Genomic DNA, 27,439 nt, shown 5'->3' with positions numbered 1-27,439 from the left:
TGTATAGATTATTGTATGTAAATTATATCTCAATAAAGTTGTAAAAAAACCAAATTACAGCCCTAGGACCTAGCAACAAGGGCTATAGTTCCTCCCACTAACCCTCCTCTTATAAGTTACCCCAAGAATTGACCACAAAATCCTAGAGAAGATATGCCTGGATGGAGTGAACTTAATGTGAGAAGCATATAAACCTGTATTGTGCAAATGGTTGACTAAGGCAGATGCTGTTTTGGTGTCTTGCCCAAATCCTCCTTACTGGGCCAACGTACCCTTCCCCAGCTACTCTGGGTGTTGGCTGCCAGTGGCTCACAGGTCCTTCCCTTCCATAGGGAATTGCCCTGGGCTAGTGGGAGCCACCATGCCCAGACTTACGTATTCCCATCTAGGCAGCCCACAGTCCTTAACTGACTGATGGAGAAGCAAGGAAGGCTGGCCCCTTGCCTCAAGTGAGAACAGCTCTGTGATGTGTTTTATGCTTCAGAGCCATCCCGCTATAAATAAGGTCAAGGTTAGAACTTGCCTGAGGTCACGTCCTTGCTTGGCTCTTTCCCCTTCCCTGTTCTGCTTCACTCAGTCCCTTATAGGTTTTTCTTGAGAAGCCCTCCTTCTATCAACCATGTACACCCAAATACCTGTTTAAGGCTTTGGTTCCAGGGAACCCAATCTAAGGGAAACCTCGTACAAATCTGCCAATTTGTGCCGAGACTCAACTCCAAGAAGCCACCTCCTGCCTGTCCTTGCTGGTTTGTATGTTCTTTTAAATGCTACCTTGGGTCCATGTCCCTCCTGCTTACAAGTTTTCTCCTGGGTTTATCCTTTACATGCATCCACAGCCTGCCTGAAAACAGGTTCCTGCCTTATCCCTCTGAGCAGCATGATACTGATCAATCCTTTTCTATCCTTACCTATCAACTTCCATGCAGCATTAAGTGGTCATGAATAATCTTGTCAACTGCCTTGAGTCAACTCCTGATCTGGGCTCATTGTGACTAGGCCCTATTACTCTATCCATGAATGCTTAGTAAATACTTTGTGACTTATTAGTTGCAATAGAGATTTGAAATAAATGCTCAAATAATGTACTGATAAGAAAACTATTAAAATTTGAGAACAAAAAACTTTATTAAGCAAATTTCAAAATTAAGTTAAAAGTTTAACTTTGCTTACCTTTCCTGGGTGACCCAATTGATAACTAAATCTAAACGTTTTTCAGATAATCCACATGTGATTCCTTCCAGGGTTAGTTCTGCATCAACAGGATGTCTAAAAGCATGACTTATGCTAAAGATAGCCTCAAAAAATAAGAGTAATGGGAAAGGCTTTCCTCTAATTTTTCCAACAGCTACAAAGAGAAGAAAAGTTTTTGAGTCAAATACTTTTAAGTAATAGTTTGCTTTTCCTTACTTCATATTCTTATTTTCATCTCATTGCATTTTCTAAAAATTTTAATCTAAAATTACTTATTTATAATTTTTAAGTAATGTTTGTGGATTAAACTTTATATTTTGGATAATGACTAAATATCATGTGCTATGTGAAAACCTAGGCAGAGGTTGGAGTGATGGGTCTACAAGCCAAGGAATGCCAAAGATTGCTGACAGCTACCTAGAAGCTAGGAGAGCAGCATGGAATGGAAATCTACTTCAGAGCCTCCAGAAAGAACTTTAAAAAGCTATAAACTGGGAATTCCCTGGCAGTCCAATGGTTAGGACTCAGCGCTTTCACTGCTGTGGGCCTGGGTTCGATTCCTGGTCAGGGAACTAAGATCCTGCAAGCTGCATGGTGTAGCCAAAAAGAAAAATTTTTTTATTTACAAATTTTAAAGAAGCTGAAAGAATATACCACCAGCAGACCTGTACTATAAGAAAGGTTAAAGGTAGTCCTTCAAGCAGAATGAAAATGACACAAGATAGAAAAACAATCTACACAAAGGAATGAAGACCAGAAATGGTAAATGCTATGAATATAAGCATTTAGAAGTAGAGTTGACCCCTGAACAATGCAGGGGTTAGGGGCGCCGACCCCCACTCAGTCAAAAATCCATGAATATCTGTATCCACATGGGTCCTCCATATCCACAGTTCCACAACCACAGATTAAACCAATGATGGGTCATGTATTACTATAACAAGTATTTATTGAAAAAACTCCACCTATAAGTGGACCTGTGCAGTTCAAATTCGTGTTGTTCAAGGATCAAACTGTATACTGTTTTCATACAATGCATGAAGCAGTACAATATCACCTGAGTGTAGAATGTGATAAGTTAAAGATATAAACCATAAAACCTAAAGTAACAACCAAAATAAGACAACAAAGAGTTATAGGCTCATAAATCAACAAAGGAGAAAAATGGAATCATAAAAAAATTCAACTAATCCAAAAGAAGGTAGAAGAAGAGAAAAAAAAGTAACAGAGATGAGAAAAACAGAAAACAAAAGTCAGCCATGTCAACAATCACATTAAATGTAAATGATCTGAACACCCCAATTAAAAGACAAATATTGTCAGACTGTATAAAAAAGTAGGATCCAAGTACATGTTGCCTAGAAGACACTGACTTTAAATACAAAGACACAAATTAAGTAGATTAAAGTAAAAGTATGGAAAAAAGATACACCATGCTAATACTAATCAAAAGAAAGATGGAATCACACTTCCAATTTCAAAACTTACTACAAAACTACAGTAATCAAGATAGTATGATTGCACAGGATGGACATCTAGAGCAACAGAATAGAATTAAGAGTCTAGAAAAAAACCTCAAACATTTATGGTCAATTGATTTCTTACAAAGGGGGGCCAAAACAGTTTAATGGGTAAAGAAAAGTCTTTTCAACAAATGGTGCTAGGAAAACTGGATATCCACATGCAAAAGAATGAATTTGGACCCTTATCTCACACCAAACAAAAAATTAACTCATAGTAGACCATAGACCTAAATGAATAAAACTCTTAGAAGAAAACATAGGCTCTTAAGTTAGGCAAAGATTTCTTAAGATACAAAACCAAAAGCACAGTCATAAAAAAAGAAGATCGGTAAATGGGACTTCATCAAAATTAAAAACTTTTGCACCTCAAAAAAACACCAACAAGAGGGACTTCCCTGGCAGTCCGGCAGTTGGGACTTCGCCTTCCAGTGCAGGGGGTAGGGGTTCGATCCCTGGTAAAGGAGCTAAGATCCCACATGACTTGTGGCCAAAACATAAAATGGAAGCAATATTGTAACAAATTCAATAAAGACTTTTAAAATGGTCCACATCAAAAAAAATTAAAAATAAACAAACAAATAAACAACAACAACAAAAAACACCAACAAGAAAGCAAAAATGCAATCCACAGACTAGAAGAAAATATTTGCATATCATCTATCTGATAAGGGATTTTTACCTGGAATTAAAAAGAGCACTTGCAACTCAATAATAAAAACACAAATAAAACAATTATCAAATGGGCAAAGAATAGACAATTCTCCAAAGAAGATAAAATGGCCAACAGGCACATGAAAAGATGCTCAACATTGTTAGTCATTAGGGATATGCAAATTAAAACCATAATGAGGGAAAAAAAAAACAATGAGATACCATTTCACACAGATTAGAAAGGCTTTAATCAAAAAGATAGACATTAGGGGCTTCCCTGGTGGTACAGTGGTTGAGAATCTGCCTGCTAATGCAGGGAACATGGGTTCGAGCCCTGGTCTGGGAGGATCCCACATGCCGCGGAGCAACTAGGCCCGTGAGCCACAATTACTGAGCCTGCGCGTCTGGAGCCTGCGCTCCGCAACAAGAGAGGCCGCGATAATGGGAGGCCTGCGCACCGCGATGAAGAGTGGTCCCCACTTGCCGCAACTAGAGAAAGCCCTCGCACAGAAACGAAGACCCAACACAGCCATAAATAAATAAATAAAAATTAAAAAAAAAAAAAAAAAAAGACAGACATTAAGAAGTATTGGTAAGGACGTGGAGAAATGAGAACTCATACACTGGTGGTGGAAATGGAAAATAGTGCAAACAGTTTAGCAGTTCCTCAAAGTATTAACATAGAGTTTCCATATAACCCAGAAATTTTATTTATTTATTTATTTGTTTGTTTGTTTGTTTGGCTGTGCCAGGTCTTAGTTGTGGCAGGCAGGATCTTTGTTGCCACACGTGGGATCTTCATTGCGGCCTGTAGGATCTTTAGTTGCGGTACACAGGATTTTTAGTTGCAGCATGCAAACTCTTAGTTGCAGCATGTGGGATCTAGTTCCCTGACCAGGGATCAAACCCAGGCCCCCTGCACTGGGAGCTCAGAGTCTTAGCCATTGGACCACCAGGGAAGTCCCTAACCTTTTTAAAAGAATTCTACTCCTAGGTATCTATCCAAGAAAAATAAAAACATATCCACACAAAAACTTGTACAGAAATGCTCAGTTACACTATTCATAATAACCAAAAAGTAGAAACAACCCAAATGACCATAAACTGATGAATGGATAAACAAAATACAGTACATCCATACAATGGAATATTATTTCACCATAAAAAGGAATGAACTACTGATATATGCTATGGCATGAATGAACCTCAAAAACATTAAGCTAAGTGAAAGAAGCCAGTCACAAAAGACTATTGTATTATCATATTTATATGAAAGGTCCAGAATAAGCAAATCTATACAGACAGCAAGTAGATTAGTGGTTACCCAGGGTTTGGAAGAGAAGCAATAGAGAATGAGGAGTTAATTGGTACAAGGTTTCTTTTTTTGGAATAATGAAAATGTTCTAAAATTAAATTTTGGTAATGGTTATACAACTCTGTAATTATAATAAGTTTATTAAATTTTGTGGCATTTTCCCCACATATGCCATATGCATATGCCAATTTAAACCTCAGACTTATGAAAGTTACTGTTTAACACCCAAAGTGCCCAGTGTCAGCATTCATGATATAAGAATACTTTTGCAGTGTAACACGATCTGATAATCACTCAGTTATTAAATTGTAAATAATTGGGATGGTTTCTTGACTTCAAGTCCACTGAATAAAAACTATAAAATTACACTCTGTGTTACCGTGCACTAGGATCAAATACTGAAAACTGTGCGGGCAAAAATATGAGACACGCCCATTTGCACACAATTCATAGTCATGCAATCTCTATTAATACATATGTTTATATACACTATGTGTAGACAACAGATTTTCTGTGTTTAGGTAAAAGCAAAAAGAATGTTTTTGTTCAAATTGCTGAATTTAAAGGTATTTTTAAGAAATTTATTTAAAACAAGCTGTATATATTTGACATCAAGAATTTCCACTTAGAACTAAGATAAGACTAATTAATCTCTATATTTGTAAGCTACATTGAGTATACCTCCCCTTTATGTATACCCCTGCATTTCCTTCTGAGCTTCTCATCTTCTAAAAATGCATCTTAGTTTTAAAATAAAAGAATATTTTGTGATTCTCAGAAACACTCAGTAAGTACCACCAGTCTAGTATTGGTGAACTTCTCAGAATAAAATCCACATACCTAGAAAATGAATAAAAGTTGGCTGTTTTCCAATTTCACTGGTAATTATATTTATTTAAGCATTAATTGCAAGCACTGAGTTTTACTGAAACTTGCAATCCATACTTTGAGCAGACCAAGTCAAAGGGAGAAGAGAAATAAACTCAGGAATATACTAATATCACTTAAAAAAAAATTTTTTTTAAGTTTAAAATTTTTTTAATCACTTTTAATTTATGCTAAATTCAGAGCATATCCAAAGAAAGAGTTCCTGGGTATTTGTAAGATGTCTGAAACTTCTGAGTAAAAATTAAACATTTTAACATTTAAAATTAAACATCAATGTCAAAAAAAAAAAAAAAACCTGAACACTAAAAACTACAAAATATTGCTAAAAGAAATTTTAAAAGACCTAAAAGAAAATGGAGAGATATACCATATTTAAGGGTTCACTGGATCAGAAAATTCAATACTGTTCAGTGTCTGTTCTCCCTAAGTTGAACTACAGAGTCAGTGCAATCCCCAGCAGGTCTTTTTGTAGAAATTTACAAGCTGATTTCAAAAATTTAAACAGAAATACGCAAGACCTAAAATAGCCAAACCAAATCTGATAAAGAACAGAGTTCAAAGACTAACACTATCTGATTTCAAGACTTACTATAAAGCTACAGTAATCAAGACAGTGTAGTATAGGCATCAAGATAAATAAATAGATCAATGAAATAGAACAGACCTATGGACAACTGATTTTCAACAAAGGTACAAAGGCAATTCAGTGGAGAAAGTCTTTTTAATAAATTATCCCCGAACAACTGAATAGCTATCAGCAAAAAAATAAACTTTGACCCATACCTCACACCATATATAAAAATTAACTCAAACTGGATCATAGACCTAAATGTAAACCTAAAACTATAAAATCCTTAGGGGAAAAAAAAAATAGGAGAAAAATCTCTGCAGATTAAGCACAGATTTCTTAGGTACGACACTAAAATCTCAATCCCTAAACGAAAAAAACTCATAAATTAGATTTCAACAAATTAAAGACTTCTACTCTTAGAAAGACACTGTTAAGAGAATGAAAAGACACGCCACAAACTGGAAGGAAATATTTGCATCATATATCTGGTAAAGGATTTTTATTCATAGAATGGAACACTACTCAGCAATAAAAAAGAATGAATTATTGATAGATGTAATAACATGGATGAATTTCAAAATAATTAGGCTAAGTGCAAGAAATCAGTCAAAAAAGGATACCTACTATATGATTCCATTTATATAAAATTCTCAAAAATGCAAACTAATCTTTGGTGACTGAAAGCAGATTAGTAGTTGCCTGGGGACTGGAGGCAAGCTCTGGGAGACCAGTGCGAGGGGTGGGGAGTAGTGGGAGGGAGGGATCACTGGGGGAATGAGGGAACTTTTGGAGGATACATATGTCAAAACCTAACAAACTGTACATTTTATGTACAATTTAGTGTATGTATGTCAACTCACCACAACAAAGCTGTTTTTTAAAGGAAGTGGAGCAAATCTGACAAAATATTAACATTTATTAAATCTTGATAGTGAGTACATGGCTGTTATTTATGTTTCTCACACTTTTCTGTATACTTAAAATATTTCATAATTTAATTTGGAAAACCTAATCAAACCCCTTAATGTTACAGGTAAGGAAACTGAGTAAATGGTAGATCTTGTTTCCCAGTTCAATACTCTTCCCATTCTATCAGGAAAAAAAAAAGTATAATTAGCATACATATGTAAGGTTCAGAGAGAAATGCTTACCCTTAAATTTACTCACTGTCCCAATGTTTTGAAGAATTCTTCTAGGACTGTTTGCTGCAAAATAAACTGCCTTTTCATATTCCCCAAGTGAGATTAATTCATTGAACCTACAGCCAGTGCATTTCATTATATATTAGTACACAAAAAAAGTAAAGTGATTAGAAATGTCTAATACAGACTAAACATAGTAGCATAGTAATACAGAAAAGCACCTCTAATAAATTACAACTAGATTCATTCACTCTGTGAGATATTCTTTCACTTCCTTCCCTAATATTGTTTTTTGTAGCCTCAGAATAAGACTCACCTGCCAGGTGACTTGAACCTGATCCTGTACCTTATTCCTATAGTGCTGAGAGCAAGCCATAGAAAGAGCAACTGAATTTATTCAGTTGAAAGAACTTCAACTGAATTTATAATGAGCTCAGATTTTTTTTCTCTCATATCATCTCCAGAAGAAAAGGGGAACCAGGGGAAAGAAGGGCAATCTGCTTAAAGGCTCAGCCTAGGGGAAATATTAATTGCACACAAAGGCTGCCAAGTTGAAGATCAAGAAGTGTCCTTGGTATTCAGAAGCCTTAGTTGCTCTGATAGGAATCAGACTCCCAACTAAATGTGAGACTAATACAAGAAGAAAAGATAATGGTTCAGATAACTTAAGCTTCTATTCCTCTTCCTAGGGCAAAACATCTCCAACTCAGTCCTTACTCACAATTAATAAAACTATGGCAAACAGGATTTAAAGAGTGTTGCAAATGAATGTGGAACCCCAGAGGAGAAAAACACCAAAGTAACATTAAGCAAAATACATAAAACTTTTAACCTCAACCAGGGTTTTTCTCTCATATCTGAAGCTGATAGACTTAGAGAAGCATAGGGTGTAAGGAAATAATCCAGGCTTTGGTGCCCCTCAAAATGATCTTTACCCCTTTTTTGTACCATATCAACAAGCAAATCAACAGTTGAAAACTGTTTAACATAGAAGACTAGGAATATTACATATGTTCACTACATACTGGCCTCATAGCCTATGAATTTACCTCTTAAAGAATAAAGTCTTAGATCTCTAAGCCTCTACTATAAAATATATATAATAATTTAATAAGTATTAGGAGGAAATATGCCTTCCTAATATGTCATAGGATGGAAATAATGAGAAGAAAAGGACTAAATTGGCTAGGATAATCTGACACAAGAAGGTCAGAAAAAAATAAATAAAAAATATAAAATATAAAAATAAAACTTAACACTACAATCCACCTATATCCTCTGAAAAATCTCCTAGACTATCAATCTGGTATTTTTTCCACAAAGAATCTATTTTTTAAAATTCTAGCTTATTTTCTAATTTGTCTACCAGAGTAGAATTTTAAAATACAAAAGCTAGAGACTACAGCTCAAAAAGATGCTAAATAAATATTAAATAAATGCTATAATATCTTAACAAGGACCATCAAAAAGCTTTTAAAATATTTGCCTTTCAACGTAGTATAGCAAAATTTCAGCTTCTTTTGCCTTGCCTGGGTCATCTTCAAGTAGTTCTTCAACAATGTCTTGTTCACCTGTAAATATTGAAAGCACCACTGGATGACATTTAAGGTTATCAATCAATAGAAAATAACAAACATATAAATGTTTAATACCAACAACTTAATGCTATAGTTTCTAATAGCACCAACCTCTTCCTAAACTGAGTAGCTTCCCCATCCCTTTCTTCCTTATTTTCAGGTACATTTTCAGGTATTCTCTCTTTGGCTAACCAAGTCTACTCTTTACCAATTATTTGTCAGCTGTTGAAGGAAGAAGCCCACAGGGTAACAGAGACCTAACAGAAGTAAGTCCATTTTTACTTTCTTTAAACTCAGCCTAGGAAAATCCCCATTCTTTAGCTTTCTGGGGAAAAATAAAATGTTTTCCATTATTCATGTTAATTAAAAAATATAGATCATTTACCGTGTAAATCTTTATTGTTCTGAATGTGCTCCATGAAGTCTTGAAATGATCTGCTCATATCAGATTTTACCCACAAAGTAAGTGCCTGTGAAATAATCTGCAGTCTTTGATGACTATAAAGATAAAAAACATTAATAATATACTGAACCTAAAATCAAATAGTGGAATATTAAAATAAACACAAATAAAAGCTTCAAACTGTAAAAAATATATATTCAACTTTCATACCGAAACTGTAATTCATTGTTCAGATTTTCAGCTAAATCTCGCCGTTCTAACACCACAATCATTTCCTCATCTAAATCTGCCTTCCTCTGAGCTGGTAAATATTTTTTTGACATAAGTTGCTCAATTTCTGCATATTTATCTTCAAGATGTTTCAAGTATTTAGTGAGAGCATCTAAACTGACAGATTCTTGGAGAGTCATGCCTAAGGGAAAAGGGAACAAATCAAACAAGCCAAGCCATGTGTGGGACTCTTGTGCTCAAACAGCACGTCTTAGCACAATAGGTCAGATGGTTGACTACGTTAAGAAATAATTAAGAAATTGTAGCATGCACTCGAAGATTATTGAACATAAACAGAATTAGCATACATTTCTAAATGGCTGGTAGTTTTAAACAAATCATCAATGAAGACTTAGTGAAGACTGATTGTCCAAACCTTAACATTTTAAGAAAAAAAATTTTAATGACCGCATCACCACATCTTGCAAACCCCTAAATATCAATCTTATTCAGTAACACCAAGAACTTCTGCCTAATAATTCAGGATTCCTGTTCAATGATTTTTCCCTAACCAAACCTTCCATTAGTCTACTACAACTAACCCCAGGGTAATCTGTTTATTCTCTCCAATGCAAAGTTTATAAATGCTTGCCAAATCTTCAGTCTTTTCTCCCTTGTTCATTGTCCCCTCTATTCATTATTCATAACTGCCCCCCACATACACACACACTTCAAATGACTTTCATTCTCATTCAGACCAATTGTTGCCTTTAAAGGCACACCTCAAAATTCTCTTCAAGAAACCCCCCTGGATTAACCCTAATCAATTTCAATCATTCCCTTACACCCTGAATCCCTTCAGCATTTAATCAGTTTGTCAGCTATTTTGTACTTATTCATATGTATCTTATTTGTAGTCTGCTAGTCATAATTTTATACTTGAAAGTGAATCTAGTCCCTGCTTCAACCAATCATAGGATGATCATTCAACCTCAGTTAAAATCCTCTGGTGTGGGGTAGCTCATTATCTCAAGACATAGCTTCTTCCATTGAAACCATATCTGACTTCCTAAAATTTCCACTTATTGATTCTGCCTCTGGATAAACACTAGTTGGAATTTTGAAAAGTTTTGAATACAGTTATCTATTCTCAAAGTCTTTCTTTACTCCAGGATGTATATTTGCAATTCCTCTATCCATTCATCATACAAATCTCTCAATATTCTGGAGGAATTCCAGGATATACTCCAATTTCTTAAAATGTGGCTTGGCTGAAAAGGAGGAACCAGTGAACGCTGACATCAATGTGAATCAACAATATTCACCAGAATTTAACGTACCACAGTTTTTTCACATATTCCATGGGTTCTCAAACTTTATAAAATGCATCAGAATAACCTGGAGAACCTGTTAAACCACTGACTGCTGGGCTCCACCACCCGACCCCGACTCCCATCCCTGGAATTTCTGACAGAGTAAATCTGCAGTGGAACCAAAACATTTGCATTTCTAACAAGTTCCCAGGTAATGCTGATGTTGATGAAGGAACCACACTTTAAGAGCCACTGTACTATACTTTATATAATCCAGCCAGACTGGAACTCTTTTAATCGTTTAGGGTTGTTTAAGTTTTCTCATTCCCTTGTATGTACCTAGAGGCCAGACTAAAGCTGTTTGTAAAGTCTGGCTAAAGTCCTGGTATACTTGGAAGATATATACATGGTAACACATATATATTAATTTGTGTAACTGGAAACAGTTGGAATTTCTCTCAAATATTTTAAACAAAATACTGTACCTGGAATAGGTTTTGAAGGATCTTTGCAGAAAATACAATATTGTTCTTTTGTGTCATACTCTGCCCTAAGTTGTTTCATTTCATCTATTTGCAATTGAATCTTTGAGGAATTATTTTCAATAAGCCTCATCCTGAAAAACAGAAAGGCTTTTTTATGTTTCTTTCAATGAATTATTTAATCATACAATTCAAAGTAAAACAGGTTAAATTATTACTTTGATTTGGCTAATTATCATTTTGTACCGTTATGAACGTAGACGGAAGTTTACAAAAAAATGCCTAGGAAGTTAACTAACCTCACAAGTGAGGAACAATTTTCTTTCAAAGTATCAGTAAAATCTTATACTGCCTATGATTCGTAACCTTATTGGAAATTTGTAAGTGTTAAACATAAAAATCTGGCCACAAAATACTATGTCTATTCCCTTTAGTTGAAAATTACCTTTGCAATTTAAAAATTACTTTTGTTAAGTAATCGTATTAGTTTCCTGTGGCTGCTATAACAAATTACCACAAATTTGGTGGCTTAAAACAGCAGAAATCCGTTCTTTCACAGTTCTGGAGGCCAGAAGTCCAGTATTAGTATCACTGGGCCAAAATTTGTGTTTTCAGGATTGTGCTTCCTCTAGAAGCTCTAGGGGAGCTTCCTTGCCTCCTCCATTCCTTGCCTCCTCCAGCTTCCGAGGGCTGCTGGCCTTCTGTGGCTGCATCACTTCAATTTCTGCCCCTGAGGTCATGATGCTTTCTCCCCGTGTGTCTGTGTCAATGCTCCCTCTACCTCTCTGTATAAGGACACTTGTGATGGTATTTTGGACCCACCTGGATAATCCAAGATAATCTCCCTAGCTCAAGATCCTTAATGTAATCATATCTGCAAAGACCCTTTTTCCAAATAAAGTAACATTTCCAGGATTAGGACCTATTTCTTTGGGGACCATTATTCAGCCTACTCTATTAATTTTGATTTTAGAGCTAGAGGAATGATAGCATTTTGAGATAAAAGTGAGTTCATCCAGAAATGGAGGTTTTAAAGACCAAGAAGTAAATAAAAACTTCTTTTAAGCATTATTTGAAATTTACTTCCTAGTTTATCACCAATATTTTGGTCCAGGGAGGAAATAATAGATTAAAATCAGTTAGCTACATAAATGTTACAGGGTTTTTGGCAAATTAAAAACAAGTTTGTCAGTAGATAACCGCTATCCAAGTCTGATTACTATATAGAGTTCTTGGTAACTACAGATGGCTCAGAGTAGGAGCTTGCTGTATTTATGAAAGAGGGACTGTGGAAATAAAATATCCTTGGCTTTCATCCAAATAGTTATGCTTTAGGAAGAAAGACATGTTAAAAGTAAACAGACTTTCGAAAAAATTGAAAGCAGGAACTCAAACAGATACTTGTACACGAATGTTCATGGTGGCACAAGTCACAATAGCCAAAGGTGGAAAAAACTCAAGTACCCATCAACTGATAAGTAGATGAAATATGGTACATACATACAATGGAATATTATTCAGCCATAAAAAGGAATTAAGCTCCAATACATGCTACAACATGGATGAGAAGGTATCCAGTCATTGCTCCTATCCACAGCTACTTTTATGATCTCTTTATCTTTGACAATTTCACTACAGTAAATCTAGTTGAGTATTTCTTATTACTTACAATGGGATTCTTTGGTCTTCCAGAATCTGTGAATTGGTATCTTTCACCAGTTCTAGAAAATTCTCAGCCATGTTCTCTTCAAATATTGTCTCTGTCCCATATTCTCTTCTCTTTGAGTTGTGATTAGACATAATAATATAACTTTCTCACTCTGTCCTCCATGTCTTTTTTTATAATAGCTTTATGGAAATATAGTTCGTATACCTTAAAATTCACCCTTGTAAAGTATACAATTCAGTGAATTTTAGCATATTCAAAGAGTTGTGCAAATACTACCATTTCTAGTTCCAGAACATTTCATCACCCCCAAAATAAGCCCTGGACCTGTTAGCAGTCTGCTAAGCAGAAGGCAATTTTCCATGCAGTCCTCAAAGGTGGAGCAGTTTACCTCTTGTTCACTCTTCAAGGGTGCAGCCCTTTATCATCCCAGCTTTATATGGGGAGGATTTCCCAGTAGACTACACCCCTTGGGCAGATAGATCCTGGGCTCTGTCTTTTGTACCCCTGTGCCACAGACTAAAAACTAAAGCTTACGGTCACTAGTTTTAATAAATGCTTTCAGGGTCAAAGAAGCTTTAGTGCTTCTCTATCTTTTGTCTTCTGTTATGATTTTGCCTTAATATTTCTGTCACTACCCTGTCAGCTTCCTGTTACTTTTGGAAAAAAAGTTTTTTACCATCTTATGTAGCATATTGCCCCAATAGGAAGATCTATCCCAACATCTAGCAAGCCACATTACCAGAAATGGAGGTCAAATTTTACATAACTTTCCAGGTTGACTTGAAATTATCTATAAGAATAATTTACCCATCAATTACCAAATGGAACACTGAAAATCTGAGACTACTTAACAAGAGTGAGCATTTTATCCTCTCCCAGTAGGTTATTTACCTTTGTGCATCAGAGCATTAAGTGCTCTATTTCAGATGGTAATCATGAAATTGTACTATTAAACCTTCCATGCAAGAAATCACCTGGAGCAATTATCTGCATCCTTCATTTTATGATACTACAATGTGCCTCCAATTATCCTAAGAGATATTATAAAATTCTTAAACAGAATTAGTATTATTTTTCAAGTAAAAATATAGTAATTTCAATAGGAAGGGTAACATAAAAACATGGCTTTAAAATAAAATTGAAATTGAAAAAGACTAAGAACCACTGGTTATAGTTACAATGGCTAGTTAATATAACCAAGTAACAATTATCACCTTTTGGGCTACTTACTAATATACTTACTTTGCTTGAAGTTGAGTTATTCTTTTCCTATGATATACCAATGCTGTAGGCTCTCCTGCCAAAACTTTAAGTTTTCCATGAAGATAAAATGCAGTTCTTCGGCTTTTCTTTATTGTCTCAATAAAGGCATCGTATTCTTTTTTGATTGAAGTAAGAATGGATTTGTATGCAGTGACATACTCTATTACCTAAAATATGATTTTTCTAGAAATGGATCAAAAGACTTGCAAATATAGATTATAGATTTTTTTTTTAATGAAACATGATGGGCAATTAGAAATCTAAAATTTTACAAATTTGAGCTTGCATTCATATGCAAATACCACTGACTATTAAAGACAGTTAATTGTTACTGAATATATGCTCTTTGTGAATCATTACAATTCTGTGAGCTTAAATATGAGAGAGGAAAAAAAAAAACACATGTTTTTTGCTCTACTAGGAATTAACACATACATTATATGAGGTCAGATAAAACCAATACCAGATCTAATTATCCCAATTCTGGATCTCTTAAATACTATTATATATCGTCCCTCATTACCTCCAAGTCTAGTCTCTGACTTCATTCAGACCTTAAAATCCTGGACTCCCTTCACTTCCCTGTTTTTCTAACCCATCTGCTCCTACTAGCTGATCAATACTCTCAATTACCAAACTGCATTTCTAATCCCAAGATGTCAAGTGCAACTGGAGAAAACCCTTCATACCTTACATTCATAGTTTACAATGGTGTTTAAGTACATAATATCTCTGGAATGATAATGGAAGAGAATAGAAACCTACAGAGAAGGAAAGGAAAACAGAAACATACAGAGAAGGAAACCTACATAATACCTCTGGATCGATAATAGAATAAAATAGAAACCTACAGAGAAGGAAAGGGAAGTAGGGTCTAAGATGAGAAGGACCAGACTTTCCACTGTATACTCTTCTTATTGGTTCTTTTACTTTTCTTTTCTTTCTTTTTTTTTTCCTGGTTAATCTTGTGTAGGCATTACCCATACAAAAAAACAATAATAACTAAGGAGCACTTTAAAGAAGTTGAAAAACAAAAAGTTAAAAATAATTTATGGTTGCCAAATTCTGCTCACAAGGATTTCAGAAGGTGTCGAGGCATATAAAGAATAGATGTGATCAATCCACAGTTTTCTCTGAAAGATACAATTACACTTTCTACCCTTACTACATCTCTAGTCTCTGGTATATCGCACTGTTAGCTAGAAAATACCTAGAAAAAATTATCCAGGAAGACATCTGGTCTATCAAGAAATGGTATAAGGAGGGGAGTTCCCTGGTGGTCTAGTGGTTAGGATTCGACGTTTTCACTGCCGTGGCCCGGGTTCAATTCCGGGTAGAGGAACTGAGATCCTGCAAGCTATGCAGCCAAAAAAAAAAAAAAAATGGTATAAGGAGATAACTGATCAATGCCAAGCACCAGGAAAGGATATCTGAATGGGAGATACTGGTCATCTTTTTGACATGACCGACCATACTACCTATCCACCCAAAGGACTGCCACCCAGCAACTTTCAATAAAATAGAGATCATTAATCTGTGGTCTTCCAAATTAAATACCCCACGGTTCCTGGCCATCCTCCACTCCACAAGCCTCTATGATGTGCTGCAACAGTTCAAGACAACTCAGATATGTTAATGGATAGAAAACAGACTTGTAGTAACATCACAATCAGCTCCCATATGGGTTTGCTAGAAGAAGTAGATTTCAGACCACCCATAGGCATCTTTAAGAATGCACAGAAAATGCATTAAAGTAAAGGAGGGTAACTTGTATGCCAGAGGTAGAACAGTTTTGCTAGGTCCACAAAATATTTTAAAATTTAGGAAATTTCACCCAAAACCCAAATTTTCAGCTTCTCTTGAAAACTGAAAAATCTACCAACGTGGAACCCCCATTCCTTAATGGCAGTAATCAGCTGGAGCTTTAGATTGGACTGGTTTTTCATTTTACCACAGTCCCCATGATTCCTTATTCTGTTAAAGCCAGTCCACTTAACTCTTTTATATGACCTTCTTGGCCTCTAGGGATTCAAGTTTCAGACTCCGGTATTAAGGTTTCCATTAACTCCCCCCCCCCCCCCAAAACAGAGCCATCCTTACCAGGTACAGGGATCTGAGGGAGAAGAGGAATGGTATCCATTCCACCTCAGCACCTACACACGAATATACACGATTTGTACAACACGCTACCAGGATGCAAAAGGCCAGTCAATTTCCGGAGTCCAATTACCTCCATAATTCACCCATATCTGTTGAAGCTCACTCTTCCTAGCTTTGGTTTTCTTTGCTTACTAAGTCCTTGGCTCTCTCTGCAACGTACCCTCAACTCTTGTTACACAGCCTCAGGTCCTCCTTGCTTTGATTTAGGCATGGTTCTCTAGGCCAAATCCTCTATCTTTGATTTTAAACAGAATTTGGTATTTGTTCTCTGGTTCTAAGTACTCAGAGATGCAAGCTGACACTTTCATCTTTTGCCCAACCAGATCCTTCCAAGAGAGAAGGAAGATTAGAGAAGGCAGGCATTAATAGTTTATTAACAATCAAATGTGTTAGAATAACATGAAAATGGAAAGGCAGATTATCTTATTGAGAAGCTAGAATAAAAGTTTCTCTAAGTACCAAATGATTTCTATTTCAGATTCCCCTCTCAGTCCTGAAGAATAGGATACTTCACAATGTACAAATGTACAATTTATAACTGTACAATGTACAAGCAGTCCAAATGGAAATCCTGGGGGGTAGGGAGAAAAGGACTAAAGATACAGAAATTATCTTTTATTTAATCCCATGTCTTTTCTCTAAGAATTAAATTTACCAAAGCTCCTCCAAAATGACTTCACTATAACTATACTAATTTAAAGCAGAGAGCTCTTCATGTAAGAAAACTTCTGACAAGTGTTAGCATTTGGACATGCAAAGATAAGTATGTTACAATTATGATAACTTTCCTTTGCTGATTTCACACAAGTAGAGTCTCAGCATGATTCCTGATATTTATAAAACCTATTCAATACACTACCTTCACTACCTTTAAATATTCACCTAATACATTCCTTAATGACTAAAACACCAAAACAATTTCATTGATCATAACAACTTATAAAATGAAGCTAACCTGCCAGTGTACCAGTTCCAAAAGACAGATTTTCCAGATGACTTAAAAGGAAGAAAAGATTCTTTTTTTCCGTTTTATACTTTTATGGATATGCATCAATTTTCTTAATTCCACTTGTAGGTATATATCACTACTTTCTGTTCACTTTTCCTTAGAGTGAGGCACGATATTTTTATTTAGAGGAGAAATAAGACTCAGTGTGTAATGTTTAAAATTTAAACAAAACACTGAGTTCCTATTTTGCCTATGGCTGTTTTACTCAGAGACCAATAGTTTACAGAAGTCTTCACATAAGTAATTACTTCTTCTAGGTAAGGAGGAAAGAGTGCTGACTTCACTGATTTTACTGTCAGGGCATCTTACATGGGTAAAAAAAAAAGTGAGATAAAAAAATGAGGATCGGTGGCCATATTGCAATTGTTTTTAAGGAAAAGCAGGTATTTCTAAAACCTTGAAAAGCAAAATCAAATGTTACATAAAGCCGCAGCATTTTCTGACCTCCATATTTCCAACATTCAGTGCAGTTAAACCCCTTGTTTACCATGCCTATCTAGACCTCTAATCTACAAGGAGTCTCAATTTAATATGCTAGATCAAATCTAAACCAAGATTTTAATTATACCACAAACCAACCCAAAACGACAAAGAACTACCAGGTTCGTGCTTACAGCCCAATTCCTAACAAATCAGATAATGATTTGAGATGGAAGGTCAAAATGATATTAGAGGGCACAGCTAGGTTGTTGTTCAAAAACTGATAGCCTGCACTTAAGCTACAATAACTGAAACACTCATTAACTGTCTAGTAATATAAATCCAGCATTGCATTTTCCCCATTCATCCCTTTCTGACAAATTGGATGAACTTCTCAAAACTGACAAATGGAATGTACTCAAACAAGCAGTGGTGTTACTAAGGCAGGAATATTAGTTGTCAAGATAGACCATTTCTACTACATAAAAACTGTTGTCTTAAAGCATTATGATACCTTATCAAAAACGTTTCGGTATATGATGTAATATTCATCAGCAGGTCCTTCTTCATTACAGCCCACTCTTTCAGTTTCTGTAATTATGTATCTTTGCATTCTTTCCAAAAATTCCTTGTCACTTCTACTAATGATAGGAGGGAGAACTGCATGTTTATTTATTTCTTGGACAGACATATGTCACAGTCTGCACACCTGTTCACCAGAGAAAAGTCTTGACTTGCTTTTGCAACAAAGCCAAAACTTTGATAAGCCTGAAAGAAAAAGACCATCAATTAATCTAAAGCTTAAAATAAATTAAGTCAAATATTGATCTAAATAAAACGTCTATTTGTTTCAGAAAAAAAAAGTCTCATGGATCTCTGAAATAAATATTTCAACCTATGAATTAAAAGGTCTGATCATTCTACTACCATGTGCTATACTATACCTCTGGGATAGAATACCAGTCAATAAAGAACTCATTTCTTACTAAACAAGTATATGTATCATATGATTGAATGGTTTCTTTAACTCAACACTTTCTAACAGGTTTATTAGCATTTTATTTGTTTCATGTGGGAAAACTAGTTTGGAGGCCTCCTGATGAAACAAACAAGGTCAAATACTCCTCTACACATGTACCTACCTGGCCCAGTCACAGTTATCTAACACACAATAGCTATAAATAATTCATGAATTTATTTTTATGATGAATTTTATTATAATTCTTATCTTTACTATGAACGTACTAACTGAAAAGTAAGAAGTCAGGACTTCTGCTAAAATCTGTACATCAGTGATGTCAAAGATAACAAACTGTACCTTTCTGAGTGAGGTTTTCAAGCAGCTATATTTCACTGCTCTTTTAGTAAAGAATTATTATCCAACTAGAGTCGGATACAAAAGTTGGTTCCTGAGATCTATTCACATCAACATTAAACAGAACGCATGATTTGCTTAAAAATGTGTGGCAAGGTAAAACACTGTAACTCCCCTCATTCCCATCACAGAAGTTTATACTCATGGTATAAGATTTGGAAAATATAAACCAGATTTGGAAAATATAAGCCAAATTTGGAAAATTAATGAACAACCAAAAATCATCCAGAATCCCACCACCAAAAAATAATGACTACTTAATATGGTGTATTTCCTTCCAATGCTTATAATTATAAAAACTAGGATCACACTCTATACTCAGTTTTGTATCCTATTTTTTTCACTTAATATTAAAAGCAGTTTTCCATGTTGTTAAATATTATAGTTTTCAAAAACATGACTTCTAATGATTGCATAGTACTTCATGGTATGATACACAATAACTTACTTAACCATTCCCCACCTGTTGGATATTTTCACTATTATAAATAATGCTGTGAAGAATAAATGCCTAAATCAATTTTACCGTGTTTTGGCAATATAATTGATACTTAGTTATCTAAAATAACATATATGGCCAATAAATACTGCCCATAAGCCACATATTGGAGGAAGGAGACACCAAAATAATTTCAAAGTTTAAAAGACCTAATTTATCTTTATATTGATGAACTGGATAATGAGAAATCAATTTATAAGTGAACATAAAGTAGTTCCAACAAAGCAATAATCCATAAATGGATCAACAGTTTTCCCAAATAAGAAATCAATTTCCTTGTTCATTCATTCAACCAATATTTACTGAGTGTCTATTAAGTGCCAGGCATTGTTTTATAGCTAGAGATTCAGCATTCCCCATTATCCTTCCCCACTCCAGTGCATAATACAGTTATAAATAAGATAAGTCCCTGGCTCCTTGGAGCTTACGATCTATTAAGGGAGACAGACTATAAATAATGTAATTTCCGGGAATTCCCTGGCGGTCCAGTGGTTAGGGCTCAGCGCTTTCATTGCCGTGGACCCAGTTCAATCCCAGGTCGGGGAACTAAGATTTTTGCAAGCCGAGCAGCGCAGATGGGGAAAAAAAAAAAAAAAAAAATGTAATTTCAGATAGTAAAAGATAAAAGTCAAAGGAGGAAGGAATGGGTGTGATCACTGGGGAATGGGTGGTCACATCTGAACACCAGTGGCTTCCTATTACCCTTAGGATAAAATCCAAGTTCCTTTCCTTAGTCTATGAATGCCCTATAGGAACCAGGGACTTTTTCTCTGACCAAATCTAGTCTTTTCATGCCCCTGTCCTCCTCATAACCCCCATCCACTCCTATAAACTTGCTCTCTTACCTGAGGGTCTTGCATAATTCTCTCCCCATCCCTGCATTCCCTTCCCACATCCTCACCACTCTCCTCCTCCATAAGATACACACAGTACTTCCACTCTCATTTACTTGGCTTTGATTTATTTTTCAGATCTCAGCCTATACAGCTCCAGGAAAGCTGCCCTGGATTCCCTTAAATTTGATCAAGTGCCACTGCTATGTTCTCCCACGTACTGTGCACTTCCTCTATCATGATATTATCACTCAGAATTCTGGTTATATTCTCTCTCTCTCTCAGTAGGCTCTAAATTTGATAAGATCAGGAACCAAAATGTTCTCATTCTCCATCTTCCTTCCCCACCCATATGCATTCCAGTGCATAATACAGTTTCTAGCAGAGCACATGCACCACCCACCCCACCCCCCAAAAAAAAGAAAGTTGATTATTAATCAGTAATCATGGAGCAATAATCTGGTCTGCTCAGAAGACATGACTTGTGCCCTCAAATCAGAACACAGCTAAAGTGATTGTTCCTCAGCATCTACAAAATGCCACTGAGTTACACAGACCAACTCAGATTACCTTGCACTCACTCATTCAAAGTAGACACTTAGGGATACAGAGGAAACAAGTCACAAGGGTTCCTAGACAAGTATGGATTCTAGTTAAATGAACCTCTGCCACAGAGCAGAGAAGGCAGTATGACCAGTGGGCACAACGGGCTACAAAAGCCCAGAGAGGCACCTCACTAGTCTGTGGGAGAGGGCAGGGAAATATTAGGGAAAACATCTCATGAAACAACGTCCAGGACAATGCTTAATCTGTGCTGCATTTATTTATTCAATAAATATTGGGGGGGGGCACCTACTGTGTGTCTGTCGCTATTCTAGGCACTAGAGATATAGTACTAAACAAAACAAAGCCCCAAACTTGCCAGAGGTTACATTCAAGTAATGAGACAGAAGACACACAAGTAAAAAACAGTATAACAGATGGGGGTAAGTTGTATGGGGAAAAATAAAACAAGGAAAGGGGTATAGAGAGTAAGAAAGGTGGGAGGGTGCCATTTTACATAAGGCATTAAGTCAGGAAAGAGAATAGCCCTCACTGATAAGGTGACATTTCAGAAACCTGAAAAAAGCAGGTAATGTAGATTCCTGGGAGGAGAGTGGTTGAGGCAGAGAGAGATGCAAGTCCAAAGGCCTCAAGGCAGGATAGCTTATCTGCCAGCAAGGCCAGGAAGACTAGAAGAGAATGAGAAAAGGAGAGAAGAAAGATGAGGTCAGAGAGGTAGCTGCCAGATCATATAGAACATAGGGCCTTGAAGGTAGCGGCACTACCAGCCCATGGGGCACCTTTGTGCAGGTTAGAAAAAGATGCTCCTTTCTCTGCGCAGACTCGGCAAGAGGAGCAATGAGCTGAATTGTGGCCTCCAGTCATTCCAGTGTGGGAGTGACAGCCTTGCTTATAGGAACTTAGGCTTAACTCAGAGCGAGATGAAAGCCATTGGAGAGCTGTGGGCAGAAGAATGACAGCTGACTTCCATTTTCAAAGAATTGCTCTAGCTGCTCTGTGAAGACAAGAGTCAAAGCCACAAGAACTACTGGGAAGCTACTACAATAGTCCAGACAAAAGATAACGGTGGCTTGAATCAGAGTGGTAGCAGAGATAGTGAAAAGTGTTCTGCATATACATTAAAAGTAAAACCAAGATTTGCTGAGGGATTCGATGTGGGTATGAGAGAACAGTCAAGGATGACCATAAAGTTTTTGGCCTCAGCTACTGAAAAGATGGAATTGCCATTTATGAGATGGGAATATCAATTTCATAAGATCAGGAGTTTGGGCCTCCCTATTAGACATGTTGAAGTTCAGGTGAGTCTGAGTAAGAAATAAGTTTATAAGTTATATGCATATAAATGACATTTAAAAGTTATGAGACAGAATGGAAAATGATCTGGGAAATGTAAACAAAGCAGAGGTCCAAGGACTGGGCATTGGGGGCACTCCAAAGTTTAGAGGTCTGGTAGATCAGGAGGAAGCAACAAAACAGCCTGGAAAAGAGCATCCAGGGAGACGGAAGAAGAGAGATGGAAGTCAGGTGAAGAAAGTGTTTCAAAGAGAAAAGAAATGATCAACTGTGTCAAATGCCGCTGATAGGTCAAGTAAGATTAAATGGCCATTGAATTTAGCAACACGGAGGTGATTAGTAACTACAAGAGCTATTCCACTGGAATGGTGGAGACAAAAGCCTGACAGGAGTGGGTTCAGTCAACGGAAGGAAAAGAATTAGAGACAATGAGTATAGACAACTCTTTCGAGGAGTTTTTTTGTAAAGGTGGAGATTAGCCGGCAGAATATGGTATGAGAGCGTACCGCAGAGAAGAAACGGATTCTTCAGAAGTGCCAAAGCATTAAAGAGCTTGTCAGGAACTTCAATTAGCTGAATGGTAAGTGAGTAATGGGTTTGGCAGACTAGGCTGTAAGGAAGGCAGAGGCTGACTATCACACTAAGGAATTTGGATTTTATCTTGAAGGTGAAGTAGCATTAATGACATAATCATTTTTACTTTTTATAATATGTTGGAGGCAAAAGTGAAGGTGGGTTAGAAAAAGACTGGGGACAGAGAAAATTAAGGAGCCTGAATTTGGGGATGGAGATGCAGAGAGGAGGGCACAGAGAGATAAAGAGAGAAGACATTAGGAAGGTGCACGCACAGGATTCTGTGGTTGCGCCGCGGCGAAAGGCCAGGGGAAGGGAGTTAATTCGCCCGCCTTGCCAGGACAGCCCCCCACACATACTCCAAAAACTTCCTCTTAGGACTTTCACCACAACTCCCAACTCCAAACTTGGAAATTCTACAATAAATAAACTTTTCCGCGGGTTTCCTTCTCATGTGGCCTCATTTGAAAATTTGAAAACTCCTGAGATTTTCAACATATTTAACCGTTTCACACTGCATAGTGACATATAAGACAGAACCTTCCTTAAACTAGGAGAACCTCCGGGGTTGAAGGCGGGGAGGGGCTACAGGGCGAGACAAGGACGGACAAGAGGTTTTGAGGATACCACCTATTTTTCAGTTTGCCTGGAGTTGGCCACAGGTGTGCCCTTCCCTTGAAGGCCCAGGGGATCATCCGCCCCTCACCGCCTCAGTAAGTGGGTGATGACACTTTCGGGCCCCCACTCTTCCCCAGCCTCTTAACCTTCCCTCCGAGTCACTTCCGACCCGTTTCCACCTTCCCCGAAACCATTACTGCGCTTCACCCTTGCTCCCTCCTCACCTTAACCCCTTCCTCCAAACCCCGACGCCAGGGCTAGGCGATAGTAACTAGGGAGCCCGGGGCTGTGGAACTGCATCTTGGGATGAGTAGTCCTAGAGAAAAGAAAGCAGCGGAAAACTACAATTCCCAGAAGACACTTCTATTTCCTCCGTTTTCCTCATGAGGCCCCCTCAACCCCACCCCTTTTTAAAGACCCTCTTAGCCACGTCAACTACGGTGGAAAATTCTTTTAAAGACATTTTTAAGTTGCTTAAATCTGCTATTTCAAGAGCATTCTGAAAGCTAAAGTGAGAAATAAGCCAGGTTACCGGGAGGACAAATGAGGTCACGAGCTGGTCTGGCACGTGGCTGGACAGCCGCTGCGACAGCGCTCAGGCATTTGGCGTGGCCGCCTAGGAGGCGGGGCCTCCGCGGGGGCCCCGGGAAAGCCCGTGGGCCGGCGCGACGCCCTTCTTTTCGGATCCGCCATCTGCGGTGAGTGTGTGCTCTCGGCCGTTCTGCGGCCCGCGGCCTACTATCGCGCCTCCTCTGTCCCTAACCTCACCCGTTTCCTCCTTTTCCTCACTCTCAGGTGGCACCGCCGCCAATATGCAGATTTTCGTGAAGACCCTGACGGGGAAGACCATCACTCTCGAGGTACGGGCCAGGCGGTGGGAGAAGCCGCGGCCTGAAGGAGGGGGGTGTCTGAGGCGGGTTTCGGCAGGCGCGCTGCTTTCCGCCTTACAATACGTTTCCGAGCCTGGGTTCTAAAACTTGGCCGTAAAGGGAGGGTTGTTTTGCTGAGCTGGGGAATGGGGCAGGTTTCCGATGCCTAAAGTCCGAGTCTGTCGCCTCTGGTGGTTCCCGCCAGGTAGCCGCTGCCGGGGTCGCGAGGTGGGAGGGTGGCGCTCCCCGCAGGTGGGCGCGAGCACCATGTGGCTCGGCCGCCGCCGCCCGGGGCTAGGGGAGGGAGCGTGCGCGCCGGGGAGCCTGTCTCCAGCTGCGTGAGCCAACGGCTCTACTAGGTAGGCTTCAGCCCCCACCGGCTCGGCTCCCGGATGACCTTCTAACTGAATGGAGCGATTACTCTAGTTCCTGATTGTGTTACCTGTACGTTTGCACTTCAAAACTCCTAGGTCGAACCCTCGGATACAATAGAAAACGTAAAGGCCAAGATCCAGGACAAGGAAGGCAAGTTAATATTTTCTGATTCAGAAAAACTAACCTGCAGAGGCTCTGTCAGGCGCTAGACATACCTGCTCTTTGTGGGGTGGGAAGAGGTTAGATTGACAAAAATCCTTTTGGAATAACACAGTAGACAGACGTTTATCAGCGTGGAGCCAAGCTGTAGTACCTTTCACGTGTGTGATTTTGGACATGCTAGTTAATTTACACACGTATACTTATCTGTAAAGTGGTTAACGTGTGTTAGGATTAAATGAGATAAACTGTTTAAACATTTACAATTATATTTTCCCTGTAGTAAGAACTCACTGATGGATGTTAGTACCATTTATTTGATTCAGGATTATAAATCTTGAGCAGATATGCTTGTTTTGCAGTCAGTTAATTTGTTTGTTCAACTTGTTTCCCATTAGGAATTCCTCCTGACCAGCAAAGACTGATCTTTGCTGGCAAGCAACTGGAAGATGGACGTACTTTGTCTGACTACAACATTCAAAAGGTCTGTTTGGAGAAAAGCAGCCCTTTATAATTTATTTTTTTATTTTTGCCTGTGTTTGGTCTTTGTTGCGGCATGCGGGCTTTCTCTAGTTGCGGGGAGCGGGGGCTACTCTTCATTGCGGTGCGCGGGCTTGTCATTGCGGTGGCTTCTCTTGTTGCGGAGCACGGGCTCTAGAGCGCAGGCTCAGTAGTTTTGGCCATGGGCTTAGTTACTCCGCGGCGTGTGGGATCGTCCTGGACCAGGGCTTGAACCCGTGTCCCCTGCATTGGCAGGCGGATTCTTAACCACTGCGCCACCAGGGAAGTCCCTTAAGTATGAATATTTGTATCTTAATTTGGAAATTTTGACTAATACTCAAAAAGTGGGGAGAATAGCATTAGATTAGCAGTAGATTCCCAGGTGATTTCTACACCAACATTTGAGAAGTGCTGCTATAGTCTTCTACATTTTGGATTTTGCGTATTGCATCCCATGGTGTAATTTAATGTGTTCTTTAATCTATGAACTAAGAGTGTATATAGGAATCAGATACCTCTTTTTTTCTAAGACTCCCCCATCTGTGGGTGTACTTCCTGTCATCCAGTTAGAATGTGCATGATGCTGGTTGTCCATCCTCCACGGAGCACTAGCATTAATGTAACCATTTTTAAAGGCTGTTCTGTTCTCTGTTCAATAACAGGAGTCCACTCTTCATCTTGTGTTGAGACTTCGTGGTGGTGCTAAGAAAAGGAAGAAGAAGTCTTACACCACTCCCAAGAAGAACAAGCATAAGAGAAAGAAGGTTAAGCTGGCTGTCCTGAAATACTATAAGGTGAGCCAAATTATTAAAAATAATAATTTATCTCTGGTTTCAAACTCTTTAATATAAAAGTTTGGGGTTTTTTTCCTGTTTGGTATTTGAATAAGCTCTATATAATGGGGTTTACCTCTAGCTACTTTATTCCAAACTAAGTTTCTGATTTTGAAGTCAGATCTGGGTTCAGGTCTTAACTCTGTCCACCTCTTGCAAGGCTGGGCTTTAAAAACTCTGAACTTTTTTGTTGTAGTAATTATTGGTGAGAATTTGGGGTGCTTCGGTTTGTAAGTACTAAGAAATATCACTGTTGTGTGATTAAAAGGTTAAATATTTTGAGTCATTTAAGCTAGACTTCACAGTATGTCGTAAGATTATCTTAACAGCAAGTTTATGCTTTTTAGGTGGATGAGAATGGCAAAATCAGTCGCCTTCGTCGGGAGTGCCCTTCCGATGAATGTGGTGCTGGAGTTTTTATGGCCAGCCACTTTGACAGACATTATTGTGGCAAATGTTGTCTGACCTATTGTTTCAACAAACCGGAAGACAAGTGATTGTATATTGGTTAATAAAAGACATGAACTAAATGAACTAACGTTTAAATGTTGAGTTTTATTCCAGTGATTTTAAAAGTGGGTTTTCAGCATCAAATTAATCGCACTATTTTCTTAGGTAACCTGTACTTGGCAGAATTATGTTGTATTTGATACCAGCTGTCTAGATACAGGCCAGTTTCTTTGTACCTCAGCAGTATTGACATTTTTGACTGATAATTCTTGGTTGTAGGGACTTTCCTGTGTATCATAGGGTGATGAACAGCATCCCTGGTCTGTACCCACTTGTTGCCAGTAGCACACCACCGCCTACTGGAGGTTCCAGTAGGAACCTCCCCCACCCCCAGATTGAGAAACATTGGTTTGTGTGAATTGGTATTAAAACCTTGCCTAAAAGGAAGCTACAATGTATTGACACTTGTTTCCTACAAAGGAAGTTTAAAGGCCACAGAGCTGTCTTAAGTTACCAGTTAAAAAATTGATCTGGGGCTTCCCTGGTGGTGCAGTGGTTGAGAATCCGCCTGCCAATGCAGGGGACACGGGTTTGAGCCCTGGTCCGGGAGGATCCCACATGCCGTGGAGCAACAAAGCCCGTGCGCCACAACTACTGAGCCCACACTCTAGAGCCTTCAAGCCACAACTACTGAGCCCATGTGCCACAAC

General features: G+C 38.0%; 2 protein-coding genes across 3 annotated transcripts in view; one reads left to right on the top strand and one right to left on the bottom strand.

Annotated features, from left to right (window-relative positions):
* CLHC1 (clathrin heavy chain linker domain containing 1) overlaps positions 1-24,069 on the bottom strand; it is a 41,614-nt gene extending 17,545 nt beyond the window's left edge. Inside the window, exons 1-8 of one of the 2 annotated variants that reach the window (XM_082426271.1) lie at positions 18,302-19,193; positions 14,178-14,365; positions 11,270-11,400; positions 9,472-9,673; positions 9,244-9,356; positions 8,768-8,852; positions 7,291-7,397; positions 1,171-1,345 (exon numbers count right to left, since the gene is read on the bottom strand). In XM_082426271.1, coding sequence (XP_082282397.1) covers positions 1,171-1,345; positions 7,291-7,397; positions 8,768-8,852; positions 9,244-9,356; positions 9,472-9,673; positions 11,270-11,400; positions 14,178-14,365; positions 18,302-18,478 — 1,178 coding nt within the window. In that variant the 5' untranslated portion in view covers positions 18,479-19,193. Of the gene's footprint in view, positions 1-1,170; positions 1,346-7,290; positions 7,398-8,767; positions 8,853-9,243; positions 9,357-9,471; positions 9,674-11,269; positions 11,401-14,177; positions 14,366-18,301; positions 19,194-23,766 lie in introns of those variants that run through there. The other variant, XM_082426272.1, reaches the window with a different exon arrangement.
* A 103-nt stretch (positions 24,070-24,172) lies between these two features.
* Positions 24,173-26,813, top strand: RPS27A (ribosomal protein S27a). The gene is made up of 6 exons (XM_082426313.1): positions 24,173-24,240; positions 24,338-24,402; positions 24,882-24,936; positions 25,344-25,429; positions 26,109-26,240; positions 26,627-26,813. The coding sequence occupies exons 2-6, from the start codon at positions 24,355-24,357 to the stop codon at positions 26,774-26,776; spliced, it is 471 nt and encodes a 156-aa protein (XP_082282439.1). The 5' UTR covers positions 24,173-24,240; positions 24,338-24,354; the 3' UTR covers positions 26,777-26,813.
* Positions 26,814-27,439: the final 626 nt, after the last annotated feature.

Source organism: Balaenoptera physalus (genome assembly GCF_965194825.1).
Source record: "Balaenoptera physalus genome assembly, chromosome: 15".
In the NCBI taxonomy this organism is placed as follows: Eukaryota; Metazoa; Chordata; class Mammalia; order Artiodactyla; family Balaenopteridae; genus Balaenoptera; species Balaenoptera physalus.
Note: the sequence above shows the minus strand (reverse complement) of the source record. Positions and strands in the feature narration are given on the sequence as shown.